The 20270-nt window shown below is 57.7% G+C and overlaps 2 protein-coding genes across 3 annotated transcripts in view; one reads left to right on the top strand and one right to left on the bottom strand.

Moving 5' to 3' along the window:
- LOC309384618 (uncharacterized protein) overlaps positions 1 to 7991 on the top strand; it is a gene marked incomplete at its 5' end in the record, with an annotated part of 8134 nt that extends 143 nt beyond the window's left edge. The window contains 2 exons of the mRNA XM_081938330.1: positions 24 to 705; positions 7092 to 7991. Coding sequence (XP_081794456.1) covers positions 24 to 705; positions 7092 to 7108 — 699 coding nt within the window. The 3' untranslated portion in view covers positions 7109 to 7991. The remainder of the gene's footprint in view (positions 1 to 23; positions 706 to 7091) is intronic.
- On the bottom strand, positions 699 to 20270 carry LINGO3 (leucine rich repeat and Ig domain containing 3). Of its 2 annotated transcripts, none has more exons than XM_081936234.1 (2): positions 20097 to 20270; positions 699 to 4766 (listed from the first exon to the last, which is right to left on the bottom strand). In XM_081936234.1, exon 2 carries the CDS (start codon positions 4730 to 4732, stop codon positions 2915 to 2917), a length of 1818 nt encoding a protein of 605 aa, XP_081792360.1. In that variant the 5' UTR covers positions 4733 to 4766; positions 20097 to 20270; the 3' UTR covers positions 699 to 2914. The 2 variants fall into 2 exon arrangements, with proteins under 2 accessions (XP_081792360.1, XP_081792361.1); XM_081936235.1 differs by lacking the exon at positions 20097 to 20270 and adding an exon at positions 11644 to 11774.

Below are 20270 nucleotides of genomic sequence, written 5' to 3'. Positions count from 1 at the left end.
GCGGCGCTTGCCGGGGGATGTAGTTCGGCGCGGGTCCGCCATCTTGGGCAGTCGACGCGAGCTGCGACCGTCCTCCCCGACGCGGAGGGTGTCCCCCGGAGGCGGCCCTCTGTCGTCCGCGGAGTTCTCGCGTTCTCCCGCCTGTCGTGGCCCTGCGCCTCCCTCCCTCCGCTTGGCGCCGGGCCTTGGAGGAGGCCGAACGGGAGTCCGATGAGCCGACGGGTCGTGGCTCGGAGCGGGTCAGGCTGGATGATCTCTGGAGCGGCGGAATCTGGGCAGCGGATCCCGGTTCCCCGGAGCGCCTTCCTCGGAATAGGGTTCCCGCGACACGCGTGAACTGCGCGCTCCCACGGGCTCCCGCGAAGCCTTTGCGTGTCGTCCGTGGCGTGGGAACGGAGCGCCAGGAAGAGCCGGCGGCCGCCCTTCGCAAACCTTCCGAGGGGGTCGGGCGAGCAAAGGCGGACGAGGAAGCCTCAAATGCCGGCGGAGTTCTTCGGGGCCCGAATAAAAAGAGGAGTGGAGCTCGTGTGAAACGGACTTCTTTATTAAGTCAGCAGGACGAGAGGCGTGCTTGGGCGGCTGCGACGGGCTCTCCTTCCCGGGAGGGGACTCGGGAAGGAAGGGGGAGAGGAGGAAAGGGGACCCCGCCCTACTACGCAGGACCCCCTTTTTCCCACCTGTGCCCCTCCTCCCGCTGGGGAGAAGGTGATTGTTATGGCGGGGGGGAGGAATGGCAGAGCAAACTCCCAGCCAGAAGGGGGGGGGGCAGAAACCTTGCCGACCGACAGCTCAGAGGAAACCTCCCTCCCCCCCTTTCTTGGCCGGGGTCTTCCTGCATGCAGCCCTCCCTACCATTGGTGGTCTCGGGGGGAGGGGAGATACTGCCAGTGGTAATACCAGTCTTGTGTTCCTTTGGTGGCCCTTTTGCACAACAGCCCTGCAAGGTAGGCTTGCCCAAAGTCACCAAGGAGGTCCCATGGCTGAAGGCCGATTTGAACCCAGGCCTGGGCCCCCGGCACAAGAAAAGGCGAAAAGCCCTGGCTCAGCCCTTGTCCCGAAAGAGACCCGGCAGCAGCCAAATGCTGCCGTGGGGGGGGGGGGGGCGCTGCTTCGGACGATGGGCCTTGTTGTCCCAGCGTGGGATGAGCTTGGGAGCAGTTGTGCCTGGGGAGGGGGCAGTGGGAACCGAGGGGTATATGGGCGAAGGAGGACCCTCCCCGGTGGCGGGGGGCACTCCCCCCCCCACTGAAACCTCTTCCCCAACGGGACCTATAACGGGGGAGGGGACGGCTTTGGAGGCTCGCTTTGGTCAGAAGGACCAGCTGGAAAAACTCCCATCAGCCCCCATTTCCGTGCCTTTGCCTGGGTGCAAATCTTCCCCCCTCCCCGCCGTGGGAGAGGAGTGACACAAGAGGGTCTCCGTTTCTCCCTCTGCGCCTTCTTCCAGGCGGGGTCGCACCTCCCCTGTGGCCCAGAAGGCTGAGTCCCCCACTCAGGAAGCCCCTCTGGCCCTTTGCCCCCTTGGTCTGTCCGTCAGCGGCAGAAACGCACCCAGGGGCGGATGCGGCTCCCCTCTGGGCCGCACCCGCACCCAGCCTCCCCTGCCCGGAGGTCCACGGCAAAAGGAGGCGCAGGCGCCTCTAGCCCCTTCCCGTGGCTCTGCCGGGCGGGGGGAGGCTCCCCAGGCTGCCGCAACCAGGGCCGGTGTAGCCGCCCTGCTGCTGGAGGGATGCTGGGCGGCAGAATCCGGAAAGATAGCGGCCGCGGCACGGCTGGGGGCGCATACACGTGCATGCAAGCTGGTCTTAGCGGCATGCTAAGCAATTCCTGGTTGAACTATGGCTTGTTGATGAAGCCTTCGTTGGCGCGTTCAGGCATCTTGCTCAGCCAATACCGGAGACATGATGGCTAATTGCAATGTGTGAAAACTGCCCAGGGGAGAGGCGGGGCACTGCGCCCCAAAGAGAGGGGACTCAACAGCGCCCCCTTCAGGACACCGCGGAAGCCCTTGTCTCGCTGCAGCCCGAGAGCCTTTTGGGAAATCTCCGAAAGGTTTCGCTCTTTGCCAGCCCTGAATCCTGGCAAGGGAGAGAGAGGTGCTCCCGGCCAACCCCCGGCCCCTCTGTTGACCAGCCCCCTGGAAACCCCTCAGGGCCACCCCTGCCGGTGCTCAGCTCTGCTGGCATGGGACGAGGGGAGGCAGGGCGGAGTAGCTGCACCCCTCCCTTGCAGCCCTGCCACCTAGGAAGACAGTGAAGGCGTATAGAAAACCGTTTAAAAACGAACCCATCGACTAAACCTGGGTTTTTTCAAAATTGTTGCTAAAAAAGAGGGGCCTCCGAGCCCGAACGGAATGCTCTCAGTGGTTGAAAAATGCATAGTTGAAATAGAAAACGCAGACTCAACTCCAAGGGCGGGATTCTCACCCCCCACCCACCCAAACCGCTTGTATTCCCCACCTGGCCAAGAGACGTTGGGGGTGGGGGTGGGGGAGATGGAAGCACAGTGCGGTGGACTCTGGGGGAGGAGTGCAGCTGATGCCCTGAGGGGGACAAAGGCCCCTCCCACCCAGCCGAAGCTGCTCCGGTCATCTGCTCCAGGCAGTGGGAGGGGGCTGGCCACTTGCTTGCCAACGGAACCCTGGCAAGCCTGCAGGCTGAGTATCTGGACAAGCAGCAGCCCAACCTACCCCTCGGCCCCATCCCCGGGGGGAGAAGCGTGAGGAGGGGCTGGGGCAATGCTCGGCCTTACAAGGGCTCATGCAGAGCGTGAGTGGGGAGTGGGTCACAAGCCCTTGATCTTGACCCTGCCATGTCCCCTCCCCCCAGCTGTGCATCTCGGCTGATGTGGAGCAGAGCAATGGCGATGCTGCTCTTCCCAGGGAGTGGGCCTTGCCCCACGGAGCAACGGGCCCTCAGATCATCTTCATATTGAACTTCCTGGCTCCGCCCTGCCCGGAGGCCGAGGTGGGGCCATCCACTTTGCGGAAGGAGTACTCCCCAGCAAAGTTGTTTTTGTGCTGCCCCCGGCCCCGACTCCAGACAAAGAGGAGCAGGAAGCAGAAGAGAACCACCCCCAGGAAGGTGATGCAGCCCATGGCTGTGGACACCAGGATGGTCTTGAGGTCCAGGGTGAACTTGATGAAGACCCGGGTGTCGTTGTGGAAAGTGTCATTGAACTCGCGCAGCAACGATGTCCGGTTGGCATCCAGGATGCCGTCGGCAGAGGGCCCTTTGACGGTCAGTGTGGCAAAGTAGGTGTCGTTGCCAGCAGTGTTGCTGGCGATGCAAATGTAGGTCCCGCTGTCTTGGACCTGGGCGTAGCGGATTGCCAGCGTTCCGCCGGGCGACACGGTGGCCCGGCCCAAACTCTTGGAGGTGATCATCCGATGCTGAGGAGAGACCCAGCTGATGGAGGGCACGGGCTCCCCCTCAGCCTGGCACTGGAAGGACACCGCCTGCCCCTCGTGAGCTGTCACACGCTGGAGGTGGCGGTTCCGGATTTTGGGCTTTTGGCAGGTGAAGTACTCGAAGAGAACAGAGTCTGGGAAGTCGTGCAGGGCATCACCCTGGATCTCAAGAGGCAAGGAGCACATGGGTAGCTGCCCATCAAAGTTCAGCGTCTTCCGGCGCTGGAGGATCCAGAGCAGGCGGCAGTCGCAGACGAGGGGGTTCTGGTCCAGCCGGAGGGTTTCCAGGGTGTTGACGGAGTGGAAGGTGCTCTCTTCCAGCGTGGACAAGAGATTGTTGGAGAGGTTCAGGAGGCGGATCTGCCTCAACCCGGACAGTGCCTGAGGCTCCACGGAGATCAGCAGGGCGCCCACCATGTGCAGCTCCCTCAGCCGGGTGAGCTCCCGGAAAGAGCCCCTTGGCACAGTGCTGATGGGGTTGTAGGAGAGGTTGAGGTACGCCAGGTGCCCGAGGTTCCTCAGGGCTGCGGTCGGAACGGCCGTGATGTTGGTGAAGGTGATGGAGAGGGAGGTGAGGTTGAGGCCCTGGAAGGCATTGGGTGAAATGTCCTCCAGCAACGGCCAGTTGTCGATTTCCAGAAGCCACAGGCGGCCGAGCCTCCGGAAGTTCTGGTCTTCCAGCAGGCCGACACCAAGGTGCCTGAGCCGCAGGACCTCCAGGTTTTGCAGGCGAGAGAGAGACTCGGCCGAGAGGTCCGTCAGGTTGCACTTCTCGATGGTCAGCTCCCGAAGGCTGAGCAGGCCAGAGAAGGCCTTTCGGGAGATGTAGACCAGGTCGTTGTCCCCGACTTCCAGGTGCTTCAGGTTCCTCAGGTCTTGAAAGGCATAGTCCAGGAGGATGACGATTTTGTTCTCGCTGATGTCCAGGAGGCTGAGGTTGGCCAGTTTGTGGAAGACTCCCGCAGGGATCAGCTTGAGCTGGTTGCGCCGAAGCCGCAAGACCTGCAGGTTGAAGAGGTTGCCGAAGGCCCCGGGCTCCACGCTGGAGATGACGTTCTCACTGAAGTCCAGCTCTTCCAGCATGGGGAAGGAGGAGAGCTCGCCCACGTTCAAGCAGCGGATGCGGTTCTTGTTCAGCTCCAGGATCCGGGTCTCAGTCGGGATTCCCTCTGGGATGGACGTCAGGCGTTTCCGATGGCAGGTGACGGACTTGAGCTGAGGGATACACTCGCAGCGTGCCGGGCAGGCCCACCCCGGGGCAACACTCAGTAGGGAGTAGCAGGAGGCCAGGAGGAGAAAGCCACATCGTATTGTATGTGGCATGATCCTAGACACCCCTTATCATCTTCCCACGCACCTGGGAAAGAGAAGAGAGAAGAGAGAGGGGGGGGTTACTTAGACCCTGGTAGGGCAGACCCTGTGCTGTTCCCTCAGGCCTCGCTCGGGGGCCTTGAATTGGCTCTGAGCATCTCTCTCTCTGCTTAGCCCAAGAGCTGCTCTGGTCCACCCTCCGAGTGTCTGGACAAAACTGAAGCCTCACAGGACTCCGTGCGTGTGCCTTTTTTTGAGCATCTCCCACCCTCCTGCTACTGCCCCCCTCCCCCCCCCGCAAGGCCCTGTCCTGCTCCTCAGCCCCAAGTGGCTTTTCTGCTCTTTGCAGATCAGAGACATGGGAGGCTGTGTTCCAGGATCCACCCTTTGTCATTTGATCCATAAATAGCTACAGTCACAAAATAATGCCAAGGCCGCCGAAATAGCCCTAGCGTAGCTTTCTTCTTTGTGAAGATCCTGAATTATTCCGTGTCGCCTTCTGTTTTTACTGCTGCCAAATGACTCCCATGGTGGTGGTGGGGTCCTTGTAGCCGAGGGAGAGAGGGCAGAAAAAAAACGGGAGGTGGACCCCTTGTTATTGCCCGAGGGCAACTTCACTAAATGGAGCCTGGGAACACACACACACACACCGGCTGCTGGTAGGTTTTCCAGAAGGTGGGAAGGCCTCCAGAGTTGTGCTCTCCCCCCCCCCCCCCGGTCTTTGGCTGCCAGGTCTTCCTCAGTGAAGCTGACTGTCTCTGGCTTGATTCCCCAAGCAGAGCATTGGGGGTGGGGGGGCCTTCATGGAAGAGGCTAGGTGAGGAGACGGAAGGAGCTCTGCAGCCGTTTCTTTTGGCTGGGCAAAGAGGGCCTCCTTGCTTGCAGGGGACTCTTCCCCTGCAGCCCAAAGACGTCACCAAGAGCCATTGGGGGCCGTTTCTCCCCTTTGCTCCTTGCAACACCAGGCGCCAATGCCTCCCCCTCCCTCCCTCCCTCCCTCCCTCCCTCCCTTGCTTGGCACTCAGCTTTAAGGACAGAATCTTGCAAATCTGCTTGTGCCAAACCTGCTGCTGCTGCAGTGAATGAGGGAGGTGCCTGTCTGAGTCTCTGCCGAGCGAGCGTCATCTCCCTGCTCTGGGCTGAAAGAAGCTTTTGCCTGGGGAAGAGTTCCTCAGGACCTCCGTCAAGGTCACCTTCCTAACTCTGCAGTTATGAACCGTGTGGCTTAGAAAAAAGAAAGAAAAATCCCCCCTCCCCACCGAGGAAAGACGGTCCCAGTGCCCTGCTTTGTGTTCTGGTGCTGGTTCCATCAGTCCCCCCGGGGCCTCCCCTTCCCACGGAAGGCTAAGCTGGAGCTGGTCAGAAGCCTTGGAAAAACCACTGCCTGCCACAATCGGGCCCAGGCTGGCTGCTGACCTAGTTGAGGCAGCTTCAAGGGAAATCTAAGGCAGAGAAAGCTCCCCCACCCACCCCCAGGACTCAGCTGACTGAGCTGGCAATGAATGAGAGCCAGAAGGGAGGACCGCTTTTGCTCTCACCTGTGGCTCACCTGCAGAAAATGGGGATGGCAGAAGTGCTCTTGGGAACTTGCAAGGGTTAGGGTTAGTTGCCACAGATGCCTCTCGCGATCCATAAAGCCCCACCCGTCACAGAGCTTGATTGCTGGCAAGAGCACGCCTCTCCCTCAGTACCTGTCCGACTGAAGAGCCCCTGCAGGGGTGGCACGCTCCATCTTTCTTTGATGAAATCTCTCCTGCCATGTCTCAGGACCCTGGCAAGCGCCTTCCCTGGGTGCAGGGCCTGGTCTCTCTCTGGAATAAGGCTCCCTCCCCCCGAAATCTGGATGGCCCCCACTCAGCTGTGAAGAGCTGGCTCTTCAGCCATGCCATTGCAGGGGGGGAGGGGGGAGACAGAGGAAGACCCTCCCCCAAGTGATCAAGCACTTTAGAGGGGAGGTGGGGCCCAGATAAACCAGACAAGGGAAAGGGAAGCCGTTCATCTAAATCTTCCTTTTATTGTAAAGCTGCACAAACAGAATCTTGCAGATCTGGAGGTGCTGAACTTTGAACTGCTTGACCCATTAGGGCAGGTCCTCCCTCGGTCTCTTTCCATGGTTGATCAGTGACTGGGGGCTCCTGCCCCTCATCTCGTGTTTCCTAGGCAGCATCCCTTCCCCTCCTTCCTTAAAGCCCTTCACACATCCCATTCCACTTTTGCTATCGACTGAAGGCGAGCCGGTCAACACTGAAGGTGTCCTGGTGTCCAGATGTCTGCACCTAGGGCTCCTATTAATTTTGGTCTGCTATTACGGCTTGCCTTTTGCCACAGCTGTTCTATTTGCAGGTATTCATATTTTGTGATTTTCTTTTAGAAAGGGACCTGGGATAAGCAGATGGCGTTATTAACGGTATCATGGCAGGACGTAAGCTGTTCCGAGAAAAGCTTATTATTATTCTAATGTGCACAACTGAGAGATCACAGCTGCCAGTTCCTGAGCTTTGGCCTTCATGCCCACCGAGTTCTTCCCAAGAGCCAAAGATGTTGGCAATGTATCAGCGTTGTATGTGTGCAGATGAGATGCAGGCAGAGGGGCTTTCTGCAACTGACAGATGGAGAGTTTGTAAGCACACAGATTGTGTAGTCAAAGGCTTTTTGGTATGGCACCCGTTGTGCTAATAACCACTGGGACCACCAGAGCTGGTTTATGCCATCATCTTTCAGTTTTGATTTCTTTATGTTGATATCTGTGATCTCCAATTATTTGTCTCCTACCACCCCCACATCAGTTACCCACGCTTCCTTTTAATTGCAATTAAATTTGGTGTGTTATGAGCCAAGACTCTTTTATCAGTTTGTATTTGGAAATCCTACACTATTAACCTGCTTGTTTTCAACTACTTTTTCAAGTCTACTTTCATTTTTTTATTATTATTCCTGGAGACAAGAAGAATTACATGAGCTGTCAGTGCAAGCTGTGGCCCTCTGGGCAGAGAAACAGAAAAGGTTTCCTGAACAGCTTTAGGAAATGTTCTCAAAGGGCCAGCAGCGCTAAGAAGTCCTCCTGGCAGGGATGGGGAACAAAAAAGGCTATGATGCAACAGTCCAGCTCTTCTCTGAACAGGTCCAGAGCACACCTGCACCACCCACCCCCTGATGTTTCTGGGCTCCCTGGTGAAGAGCAGCTGTCCTGAAACTGAATGATGGACAGAAGGGAAGCTTCCCATCACTGCCCTGACGAGAAGGACAAGCAGGCAGGTTGTGTGTGTGTGTGTGTGTGTGTGTTGACTGGAGACGGTCTATGCTGAGAGATGGACTCCCATCCTGGAACTACCCCCCCCCCACTCTCTTAATGACCCCACTGACCAACCCTTTCTCCTGATCCACGTGGGACTGGATAATGCAGCCCTGAGGAGCCTGCCAAGAGAGAGGGCGGCCCTTCTACAGGAGTGGGTGAATCACAGCCCAGTGCACTGAATGAAGGAGCTGGTGGCCTGCAAAGCCCTTTGCCCTGCCAAAAGGATGAAGAACTGGATGATGGGACCCTGGTTGTCCCTTTCTTCAAAAAAGTCGGGGTTCTACAAACTGCAAAAAAGGCAGGTTGTCTCTGGACAAATGGTAGTGAAATCAGCATGTGAGAATTTGGAAAGCACCGTGTGGATTACTAGAAGCCAAATCAAGCCTTTGCCAAATGAAGAGGCTGATCCTAGCCGGGTCACCCAAGATGTGACGGTCCTCTCAGCTGCCAACTGAAGGTGGCAGGTAGCTCTTTGGGCAGCAGCAATGGAGGAAGATGCTGGATACTCACTTTAGAGACCATGGCCTTGGGAGGAGGCTGTGGGAGACCTCTCTGTGTTTTTAACCAAGAAACCTCCGGGCACAGAGAACACCAGCCAATGGTGGAGAGAGTGCTGGGTGATGGACCCCCCAGATCGGCATCGTCAAGGGGCTTCCTGGGTCCTTGTAGGATTTACGGCATGGGTAGGTTAAAGCGTTCAGGACATTTAGTTGCCACTCAAGGAAAGAAACCCAACGTTGCAAAGGCAGAATTGCAGCAGGAACGCGAAGTATACGCAGCACGGACAGAGAAAGCCCAATCCAGCAAAAGATGAAACTGAACCACTAACAGATTGGCATTTCACGCATCAGCAAATTGAGTTGAATTGGGCACCTTCAGTCAGAAAATCCCCCCCCCTCCCCCCGGTTTACTACTCGAAAAGCAGAGGGGAACGGAGTTGCCTGCATAGGAAGGACATAGAAGCAAAATGTAGTAAGACTACAAGGCCAAATTGAAGAACAACTTCTCAATTTCTGACAATCCAACAATTTAACTGTTGACACATTTTTTAAACAACCCAAAGAATGCATATTTAAAGACATCACTGGAACGTACTCTCAATTTTCAAGGAAGGTCTCAGGAATCACTTGAAGTTCTGAATCTCATTGATAAGGAATCAGGAACTACGAAATGAAATCCACCAGGGACAGAAGATGCCAGAACAAACCGTACAAAATGCCAAGAAGAGATGTCAAAGACATAAAACCCAGAAAGGATCTTAATGAAGTATTCCAGAGAGGAGTAAGAGGAGTAAGAGGACATGTAGCAACCAAATCTGTAAACAATGAAAATGGAAACAGAAACCCAAGGAAAATCTTCCATACTGAGCAGGTGTGATAGATGGTGCACCTGGGGAAGAAGTGGGGGGGGGGGTTAGGGGCATGGCGGGGGGACTCTTGGCAGCACAGAGTTTAGCTGAAGTGTGTGTGTGTGTGAGAGAGAGAGGGGGGGGGGACGAGAGAGAGAGAGAGAGAGAGGTTTAGGGCAGCCACATCCCACACCCTCTCCGAACAGGCCGATCAGGTTAGAGGGCTATAGCTTGAGATGGGAAAGAATATGTCCATTCCTGGCATTCCTCAAGTTAAGACTGGTCACCTAGTGACCATTCAAAGTTACAGCCAACCCTCCCTGGTTCCAAAGTTCTGACAGATGGCTGACCCCATAGACCTCATTTTGGGTGCTCAGCATATACAATTGTCTGCAGAGTCACACGGTCACATGATGACAATATATAATGTGTTAGCTAGAAACTGGCGCCTGGTTCTTGTTTCAGGAAAAAATTGGCTCCCAGGGAACCAAGGGTTTGTTTAATGGCCGCCACAAAAAAAGTCAGGTCAGCCTTGTGGGTGACCCGTTTTTAAATTTCCGCGACTTACAACCATCATCTAGGCTCATTGATGGTTCTACATCATGGACCGGCCGCAAGCAAATCAAATAAAGACTTGGGCTTGACTGGATTTTGGGCCTGGCGAAAGGTCCCAACCTCGGATGTGTTTGCTAAAGGACCCCGACAGACAGAGAGAGAAAAACAGATGGAAGAAGCACCTTGAGACCCTGCACTGTGGAGACCTTAACCCACCTTCAGCACAAAGAACCGTTAGGACAATATCTTTAATTGCAGATGCCAGCAAAATAGCGGTCATTATAAAAATCCAGACTATGGACAGAATAAGTCTGCAATTCTGCACGCTAACCACTATGCCACCACGGGCTCCATAGAGCTTTGCATGAGGACAAGGAGATGTCCTGGAATTACATACACACAGCCCAACTTCCGGGGGGGGGGGGGATTCGGTCCTTACTTTTTATAGGCCAAGAACCAAGAAGAGAAGGTGGGGGCAGCTGGGGGGCCGTGAGCTCTCCAAGTTCAACTGCTGGGTGGGCGGGGGGGGGGATGTCAGAGGGCTTCCAAGCAGCAGGGAGACTGGGAGAGCCGGGTGGGAGCCAACCTAGACGTCTAGAATCTGCCTCTTTGGCACTGGCCAACAGGCACTGGCAGATACGGGCATAGGATTATCGGCTCTCCATCCATTATGCAGGTTGCAGAATTCAGTCGATGCCAGGAGGGGGAGCAGTAGTTCAACACCCCCCCCCCCCAATTGCACGCTCTTTGGGAGCAGGAGGGGGGGGATAGGATTTCCTCGGAGAAGGCTGGATGGGGAGAATGTGGGCTCCCCATTCAAGCGGCCCAGCTCAGAAGGGCTCTTAACCAGCGGGGGAAAGCCCCTCCCGAGTCCCGGCTTGTGGGTCTCCGAGCCCTTCCGCGTATTCCTCGGAGCCCTGGCCACTGCAGCCGCCTTCTCCCGCGGAAGGCCAGTGGCTAGGTCCCGCGTGGGCTGCCCAGTGCCGGCTGGAAGGAAGCAGCTCCAGCCTTTCTCGAAACCCAGCAGGGAGCCTGGCCGGCCCCACCCGCTCGTCCTCGGCTGCAGCCGGTCCTTCCCTCGCGGAGATGGCGGCCGTCTTCAGCCTCCCGAGCGGTGCTCTCGATTCCCGGGCCAAGGACGACGGCGCTAAATGGGTCTCTCTGTCCCGGCCTGCTTTCCGCAATGGAGGCGAGGCCCCGGGAGCCTTTTGCTCCAGATAGCAGCGCCGAGATCTGGCACAGGCGCTCCCCCGGGGCTCGCGTCTCTGCCGCGCGGAAGGAGCCGAGGTTCCTTATGAAGGTGTACCTGCCCTTCGCTCTCCGCCCCGGAGCAGCCCAGCCTGAGGGGGCTTGACGCAAGGACCGTCCCCTTACCCCATCCCGGCTGTTCTGTGACTAAGCGCAGCCCCGAACTGCCCAAAACAAGACCTCCCGCCTTCCAGATGCCTTCAGGTATGACCCAAGGCCCCCTGCCTGGGATTGAGAGCCGCCCTGCACTGAACTTCCCTGAAACAGCTGGAGAACAGGGCTCCCCGCCCTGGCTGCCCTTTGCCCTTATGTAGGCCTCCAGCGGTGGCTGCCTGGTGGGGAGGGGCTGGGAAGGTGCTTAAGAGCTCTTGCCGGAGGGGTCTCCAGATCAAAAGGACCGGAGTGGTTGCAGTGATGCAGAGGCACATCCCCTCCCCACCTGCCTTTCAAGGAGGAGGAGAAGAGGCATCAAATTACCTTGGTCATGGTTGCCTAGCAACGGGCCGGTACCTTGCAGGTGAGGGAGCTCTGGGTGGCTTTTCTGCTTGGGAAAAGGCAGCTGCTGGCTCCGCAGGTGGAAACAGGCCAGGATCACGTCAGGATCGCAGTGCTTGGTTGTTGTCAGCTTGAGGGGAGAAGGGAGGTGGGGGGGCTGGTTTAGGCCCAGTGCTGCATTGGCTGCTTTGACCAGATGTAGAGGCACCCTTTCAGTCTAGACACAACTCAGAGGCAGCTACTGTTCCTGCCTCCCCACCCCCACCCCCCAAGGCCTCATTGAGGCTTTCAGCCTCGCCTCAGAGGAGGTCCAGCTCCCTCCTGGTCAGAGCAGAACAAGATGTGGGTCAGCCTAGTGTTTCCATAGCAGACACCCCAAAGCAAGGGATCCCCACTCTTGCTGGCAGTGATCCACACACACAACTGCTGGGATGGGGGGAGGGGGAACACAGTACATACAACAACTAAAAGGTCACCAGAAACAGCAGATTTGGTGGAGAGAAGTTTGGAGGGATTGTTTCTGGGGCAGCTGGTCCCCCAATTGTAGAGGGGCGGCTGGTCCTTGCTTGGTTCTCTCTCAACCTACGGTGAGAGGATCCTGGCTTGGCTGGCTTCAGATTCATGGACAGACGTGGTGCGGGGATCGAGGGCTTAGTGGCACCGGGGCTGCCCCTGAAGGCATTCCTTGGAAGGCACTTCCTTGGGCAGTTGGTGGGCCACGAGGAGAAGAGGCAGCTGGACTAGATGGGCCAGGCTCCCCTCCCTTCCCCACCCCATGGAGGGGTGTTGAAGAGCAGGGCCCATTTCGGAGCTGGTCTCTGTGCAGCTGCCTGGTGAGCGTCTGAGAAGCTGCATCCCACCCTCCACCCCAGACTCTCCTGCTTCAGAGAGGAAGGCAGGAGGGGCCCCGTGCAGGCGCGGATGCCTGGCGCCTCCATTCTTTCTTCTGGGCTCGGAGGAAAGGGGCTTCCTGCGGTGGCAGGGAAATCACAGGCAGGGGCCGCTTGGGGGAAGAAACGCAAGCTGCCCAGCTGGCAGACGGTGGCTGCTGACCTGCCACCCGAAGCCCGGCCACAGCAGGGATTTTCGGCTCCAGTTGCATCCATGGAGGCAGAGCCTCACTGCCTGGGGAAGGCCAGCAGCACCGCAAGGGTGCTGGAGGGGCAGGGGGGTGTTTTCCACCTGAACAGGAATGGCTCTGGGCTGGCAGCCGGAAACCGCCGGATTTATTCACTCAGGCTGACGAGCTTCTTGCCTGGGAGCTGCCTCTACGCAGCCTTGTTCCCCTCGCCAGCCCAAAGATTGGCTTCTCTCTTGAGGGTTTCACGCTGAGTCCGGAGGGTCTACCAGCCTTTAAGCCATTCGCAAGTTGGCTGGGCTGAGGGGCACAAACACGGCGATCAGTGAATGGCTGTTACATCGATGCTCTGGGGTTTTCAAAGGTTGGCAGGCTGGCAGGAAGGAAGGAAGGAAGGAAGGGGCCCTTGCCTGGAACCCACGGCAGCCTCCTGGCCCCTCTGCGTTGTCAGCATAGATTCGGCTTCCTGTCCGCCCATTGGGAGAAAAGCTTTCAAGGGTTGTCATCTAGCAAGTAGAAATTCACTCTGGGAAGCAAGATGTGCCCCTCCTTCTATTGCTGCCCTTCTCAACAAGAGTTGACGTGAGTCACTGTAGAGAGAGGGGGGGGGTGGACAGAGGTTGGGCAAAAGGACCCAGCTCTAGTTTCCAGCTGCTAAGCGGGTGGTGCTTTCCAGCTTCCATGGGGGTGGGGGGAACGTGTTTGCAGAAAGCCTGTTGGATGCGTAGAAAGCCCCATTTGCAGCAGGCCTGACACAGCAGGCAGTGGAGAGGGGACGAGACCCTGGAGAACCCGAGGGTTCCTCTGGGCTCTCAGATCTGGGCTGTTTCCTTACAGACGTTTCATTACCCAACTAGGTAATATCAACAGTGTTAGAAGGTAGTGGGGCTTTGCTCTCCGTTTATATTCTGCTGTCTCGCCCTGTCAGTGTTGGTGGGGCTGCTCTTTGAGGTTCTTTGGTTGGGTTGTTTGACCATTCATGGATTGGAGTGTTGTTTACTTTTTGATTGTTCGTTTGATGTTAATCTTGGAGTTCATCTAGCAAGGGATTTGTAGCTTGCGTTGATTCTGCTATATTGGGTTGCGTGGTATATAGCACAACCAACACAAGCAGTAAAAAAAAAACCACACTGCCATACATCAAAAATTTCTCAGCAACCGCCACCAGACTATTACATCTACATGGAATCAGCACAGCACACAAACCAACTACAGCCCCCGCCCCCCCCCAAATGTCCTAAGTAAAGCAAAAGGCCCAGCAGCCCCAGAGGGAAAAAACAGAAGTCATCTACCACGTTCGATGCGATGAGTGCAACCACCAGTACATGTGGCAACCACAGGCAGGAGGCTGGCAGAAGTCATCCATGAACAGCAACGAGCAGTCAGAAGACACGGGGGAAACTCTTCCCTTTCACAACATATGGACACACTTAATCATAGTTTCAGCTGGGAAACTGGGACCATCCTAGACCAAGCCAAGTCCAAAAACGCCAGGGGATTTCCGGAAGCCTGGCACTCTGACAAATTGGCCACCAATGGGACACATAAGCGAGACCTACATCCTGTGCAAAAGAGACACTCAACAAGCCAAAAAGGGAACAAAGAGATCAAAATATTTCCCCACCAACCATCGAGATCCAGATGAGTATAGATTAACTCCAGGATTAACATCAGACCAGCAATAGTAAACAATACCCCTATCAAGAAACTGCCAAACAAGCCAACAGTAAACAGCCCAACCAAAGAATCTCTCTTAAGACCACCCCCACCAACAGGGTCAGGGCGAGACACTAGAAGATCAATTGAGAGCAAAGCCCCCCCCCCACTTCTAACTCCAATGGTGTTAGGGTCATGAAACCTCTGCAAGAAAATAACCCGGCTGAGGGGGCACCAAGGAGCCCCTTCTGTCCAACCCTGAGCTGCCAAGGTTCTCTCTTCTCCGTACCTGGAAAGTCTCCCCGCGGAGACCTCTGGGATGCACGGCTCCTGGAGTGTGGCTTCCCTCTTCCTGAAATTCTTCCAGTGGATAAAACAGCTGCCAGCCTCGGAGGGGAGCTGCTTTGCTTGTGTCACCAAGGCCAGAGCTATTTTTAAAAGATCCTAGTTGCAGTGAGAAGCACTCCCCGGCCAGCCGGGAGTGTGGAGAGATGTCCAGGCAGCTCCCAAAAGGGGAACAGGGAGAGGGGGGGGAGGGAGCAGCTGGGGGCTCCCCTCCTCCTGCCAGCCTGTAAGGGAGACTCTTGGGAGGTGGCTGGAATGAGGGATTTCCCCCCTGTCATTCTTGGCTCCGTCCTGCCCAGGAACAGGTGCTGGGGAGGGGGGGGGTCTCTGAGCCCTGCAAGGACCCCTGGGCCTTGCTGCCTTGGAGGCTCAACAGCCATCTGCCTGCCTGCCTGCTGGGGGTGGGGGATGCTCACCAGGGCGTTTGTGTGTGTGTGTGAAGAAGCAGAAGGGGCAGCTGGGCATTGCAAGGAGAGGCTGGCCTTCGTTTAGCGAATACTGAGGCCTGGGATGGCCAGCCCAAAGCAGGGGCTCCCTCCCAGCTTTGGGACCATCTGCACAGAGGGCTTCTCCTTGCTGCTGGCGCCCATAGATCTGTGGGGGAGGAGGCCTAGGTTTCAGCACCCCTCGCCCCATCTCCTACCTGAATCATCTCGGCATAAGGACCTGCCTGAAGCTGTGTACCCGTGGCTGACCACAGGTAGGCAGGGCCTCCTCTGCCAGCTGCAAAGCCTCCCACATTCAAGGTGGAATGTGAGGGGTGCCACAACCATCTTTGCCCCCCCCCCTGCCTCCAATCTGGTATGGGTACACAGCAGCTTTCTCCGGTCAAATGATGACTCCCACCTTCACTCGCAGCTCCTCCCCCCCCCTCTTGTCTGGGGATGAAAGGGCTCACAGCCAGGAGGGCCCCATGGTGGGGAAAGTGAAAGTGAATTCAGGAATTGGGGGCACCCACTTTTGCTAGTCTCCCTCTCTGTGACGGGGGTGGGTGGGTGGGGCTTCCTCATGAGGCAATGGGGATCAAGGCAACTCCGCAGGCGGCCTCCCTCACTTCTCCCAACACCTGAAGTTCCCTGGGAGACTTCCGTGCCTGTTATAGGAAGCAAGACGGTTGGGGGACCTGGAGTCAACCCCAGGCAACATGCAGGGGCAAAAGAAGCGGAAAGGGTAGCAAAGTCAGCTCTGAAACCCGGCCAGAGGCTGAGGAAGCAGCCAGAGAGGTCAGCAGCATGCCACGCTGGACCCGTAACCTGGCCTGTCAACAAAAGGGCAGCCGAGGTGGTGTAGGAGGGCATGCAAGTCCAAATGGTGTCCATCAGTAGACTCCCACTTGGGCATGGTGCCACGAGGGAGAAGTTTCCTGTCCCTGAGAGCTACATGGGTCAACCTGCCTGTGGACGTTGGGGGGGGGGGCTCCATGACTGGAGGCAGCTCTGTGGGACAGCTTGATCCAAGACCCTTCTAAGATTCCAACAGAGGAGAATATTGTAACCATGGTTGGAAAGAGGGGGCCTTGGTGCTCCCTGAACTTGGTTGTTTTCTTACGGATCCAGAACTCTCTCCCCATCCAGTGAAGACGGACTTTCCAATATGTCCCCCGCCCCAAAGGCTTTTGTGAAGCCTGAGCCACACCCGGGTCAGCCTCAGGTAGAAGAGGGAGGGAGAAGGCATGGGAGCCCCAGGTGCCTTTCTGAAAGTGGGGAGCAATAAGCAGAGAGTCCAGGCCCCCCATTTCTCAGACCCATCTGTGGTCCCACCTAACCTCCACCTGACTCCCACAACCTGCAGAGGTGACCCCCTCCCCCCCCCAAACCCTTTCCATGTAAGGCATGTAAAAAAAGGCTTTCCTTGGGCTGCTGGACACCTCCAACCGGGCAGGAGAAAGGAAGAGCTGCAGAGGGAGGACGCCCCACCTCCAAGCCATCCAACAGAACCCAGCAAGGCAAGGTTGGAATACGTCCATATGGGGGGGGGGGGAGGGAGCAGGCAAGGACTCTTGCCACACATCGTGGGGAAAACCATGGGAAGTGGAAACGGAGAGACACACACTCCCTCAAGCAATCGGAGGCTGGGAGAGAGCTGTAAGGAGCAAGGCTCCTGCAATAGAAATGAGGGCGCCCTTGGAAGCTGAAAGCACATCCATCCGCAGGTAGACTGGCTCTGATACTGGAAGTTCATAATGATATGTTCTCTCCATGTGCCCTGAATTTGCCTTTCTCACCTTAAAAGCTGCCCATGCGTTTGGGAAGGGAGCCGCTGGCACCCTCCATCCGCTCCTTGGGCCTAACTGGGATTGGGGGAAGAGACCCTGACCTTCTTCACGCACCCCTCAGTGCCCTCTGGCCTTTAAGCAATCTTAGACCTGCTGCTGCAAGAGGCAGCAGAGTAAATGCTTGGAGGACCTTGGGCAGGGAGAGGCCCCTCTAGGAAGGTCTGTGGAGAAACACTCCCTGAGAGGTGGCTGGGTCCTGTTCTGCCCAACCAGCTCTTCACTTCCATCTGCAGCCCTCCCATCCACCCCCTGCCTGGACCACCTACCCACCCAGAAAAAGAGCCAGATTGACAGACCAAGGAGTTTTGTTGGGAAATTCTCTCCCTCAAGATGTGTTTTCCTGCAGGTAACACGGGGAGGGTAGCTTCTTGCAAAGCTCAGGTGGGGATGCCCACCAGGTAATGGTTCCACTCAGGGCTGCCTCTCCTAAGGCCAGCTTTAGGCCAAAAGGTAGCAGGGCAGACCTGCTTGATCTTTGCGTCCTCCCATCGATCCCTTACCAGGACGAGGCAGGTAGCAAGCTGAATGAATCACAAGTATTCTGATCCACTTGAGAAATGTTCCCTGGCCATGTGGGATCTCCTCCCCCACACTCTTCCTTCATGGCAGTGCCATCAAGAGAGTGCATTACACAAGGCGCAGCTACAGTTTGAGGGCTGAAGCTTGGCTGATTTGGAAAAGCAATGGGGAGAGGTGCCCAGGGAGTAATTGTCTTGTGGGACCACTGCCATCTTTAAGGCTGGCATTCCTGAAGCACAAGAGGTCAGGTAAAAATGCCAGCCTGGCTCTCTCTGCTCTGCATCCTGGCTCAAGGAACAGCTCCCTCCCCCCCCCCCCCCACACTGCTTGATCCTCTCCCAGGACTCCTTCCAGTTCTTAGATACGAGGCAGTTGCCCGTCCTCAGCATCCATGGAAGAAGAGACCCCCACCCCCAAAGAAGGCCACCCTAGGTTGACCGGGAAGCTGAGCCTGACTGAGGCAGGCAGGTGAGCCCACCCTCCCATCCATCCCTTCGCTTCCCTCCAGAGATCTGAGGGGCACAAAGGCAATGCATGTGGGACCTGCTTCCATGGGCCGAGCCACACTAGGAACACATGGCGACCCTCCCCCAACCTTAGATAGGGGGGAGGACTGCCTAAAGGACCTGCATGACCCACCAGAGAGGAGACCCTGTCAGGTGGAAAGAGGGGGAAAGGATATGGAAGACAAGACTGGCGGATGTGCACCCTAAAAATGGCACCCTAGATGTTCTCTTAAGGGATACAAATCAGATGTCCACAGGCCAGGCTCTGACCTTTACCCTCCCCCTTGCTTGGAGCACCCCTTAAGACGGTTGCTCTGCCTATCAACTTCCCCATTAAAAAGGTCTGTCATGGTGAGGGGGGGGGAGGGAAGAGACAGCAGGAGAGGAAAAGGGCCCAGCAGCAGCTGGGAGGCCAGGAGGGTTCCTCAAGGTGGCCAACTCTTCCGTCCTGGCTAAGCAGAAGGACATGCCCTGGCACATAGCCAGAGAGAGGCAGCCTACCTGCTCTGCGTTTGGATCACTTCGGCCCACTCACTGCCCCTTTGGAGTCATTTCGGACAATTTCCACTTGGAGGGGATCAACCCCCTCCCCCACCCAGAGGAGTGCTTAGCCAGGCTCTCAGCCTGGGGGAAGTGGGGGGGGGGACTAAGCGCCTCTCGGTCCCACTGCCCTGGCAGGAGTAGAGCTGGAGGGAGCTGGACACAGAACAGAATCTCCTGCAAATGTGCTGCCGGATGCGCCCTTCCCAGGGCTGGACAGCTCTGGGCAATTGGACATGCACCAGAAGGGTGCAGCTGGCCCTTGGGTCACAGAAAGTGGGCAGAGACAATTGTGTGTCAAACCTCACCACCAAATCAACCTGCAAAGATGGCACCTTGCCAGAAGAGAGAGAATCCACCAGGAAAGTCCCCCTGGAATGATTTGTACCCGGGATTGGAGAAAAGCCCCAGGGGAAACAGGCAGCCAGGGGAAACCCCTCTACCACCACCACCACCACCAGGGGATTGCAGGGGATTCTGTTCTCTACCTGCTTTCATTGTGATGGGGGGGAAGGGGTCACTTGCAGCGGCTGCCGTTCACCACAGTTCCACACACACACACACAGCCGCCAGTGGGGGGGGGGGGGGCACCGCCTCCCTCTCTGGGCACTGGAGTTCAGAGAAGCCACCCACGGAAAGGGCTCAGGGAGGAAAGGGTGTGGGGCGGAGAGAAGTTTAAAGGGGAAGGGAGAATGGGAGGGACGCTGCACTGGGGGCATTTCGGAAGAGAAAAGAGCCCTAAACACCGGGGAAGGCAGCGGATCCAACACCGCAGAGCAGGCAGAAAGGCACCCGCGAGGGAAGAAGAGCCCAGATTTCTGAAAAACACCGGCCCAGAAGCCTTTTCATAGGGGGGCCGGGGATAAACGGGGCACTCGCCCCACACGCAGCCCCTGGCCTGGGAAGCAGCAAGGTGCGGCGGGAAGGGGGACGACAGGTAACGCGCACCGGGGCCTGAGGGCTTAGGACCCGAAGCAGCCCCTGGTCCGCCCAGCTGTCCGCCCGGGGATTTGGCAGCGCAGGCCGCTGGGCCCTCATCCCTGCAGGATCACCCCCACCCGGCAGCCCTCTTTCCTAAAGGCGTGCCGGGACACCTCTGCCCTCGCCTCCTCCACAGCGACCTCCTCCTGCTCCGGCGGACCTGGAGTCAGCGGGCCAGGCGGTGGGTCTGACTGGCTGGCCCCGAAAGCGCCTCCCCAGGGAGCAGCCGCCGACCTCTTCCTCGCCCGCGGAGTCTCAGGAGGAGGCCGAGCAGAAACGCCCCCGCGTCGGCCACCCTCGCCCAGCCACGGAGAAGCCGCCCCTCCGAGCCCAAAGTTCCGGGTAGCTGCGGCAGGAGACAAGCTTGCTGCGGGCCGCCCGCCTGCTCGCCATCTCCGGCCGGTTACGGTGCTCGGCGAGTCGGGTCGTTGGCGCCGTCTCCCGCAGAAAGCCGCGGTTCCTGCCCCCGCCCCCCAGTCCCTCTTTCCCGCCAGGACTCCGCTCCGAAGCCAAGCGGGAGGCCCCGGGCACCTACCGGGCAGGGCGAGCAACTAGGCTTCGGCGGGTAGAGGGAGCAGACGCCGGCAGCTCTCGGCTGGATGAGCGGCAGGATGGGCTCCGTGGCGCATCGGGGGCGGCGATCCCTGCCTCCTCGCCCCGCTGGCTCTCTCCTCCACGCCGGCCAACTACCGTGTGGCTCGGGCTGGGC

This window comes from Natrix helvetica (genome assembly GCF_964273705.1).
Source record: "Natrix helvetica genome assembly, chromosome: 1".
NCBI lineage: Eukaryota > Metazoa > Chordata > Lepidosauria > Squamata > Natricidae > Natrix > Natrix helvetica.
The sequence above is the reverse complement of the archived record's forward strand: the minus strand, read 5'-3'. Positions and strand labels throughout refer to the sequence as shown.

Bases quoted from the DNA above. Each gene is read 5' to 3' on its own strand.
- LINGO3 (XM_081936234.1), bottom strand. From the start codon at position 4,732: ATGCCACATACAATACGATGTGGCTTTCTCCTCCTGGCCTCCTGCTAC.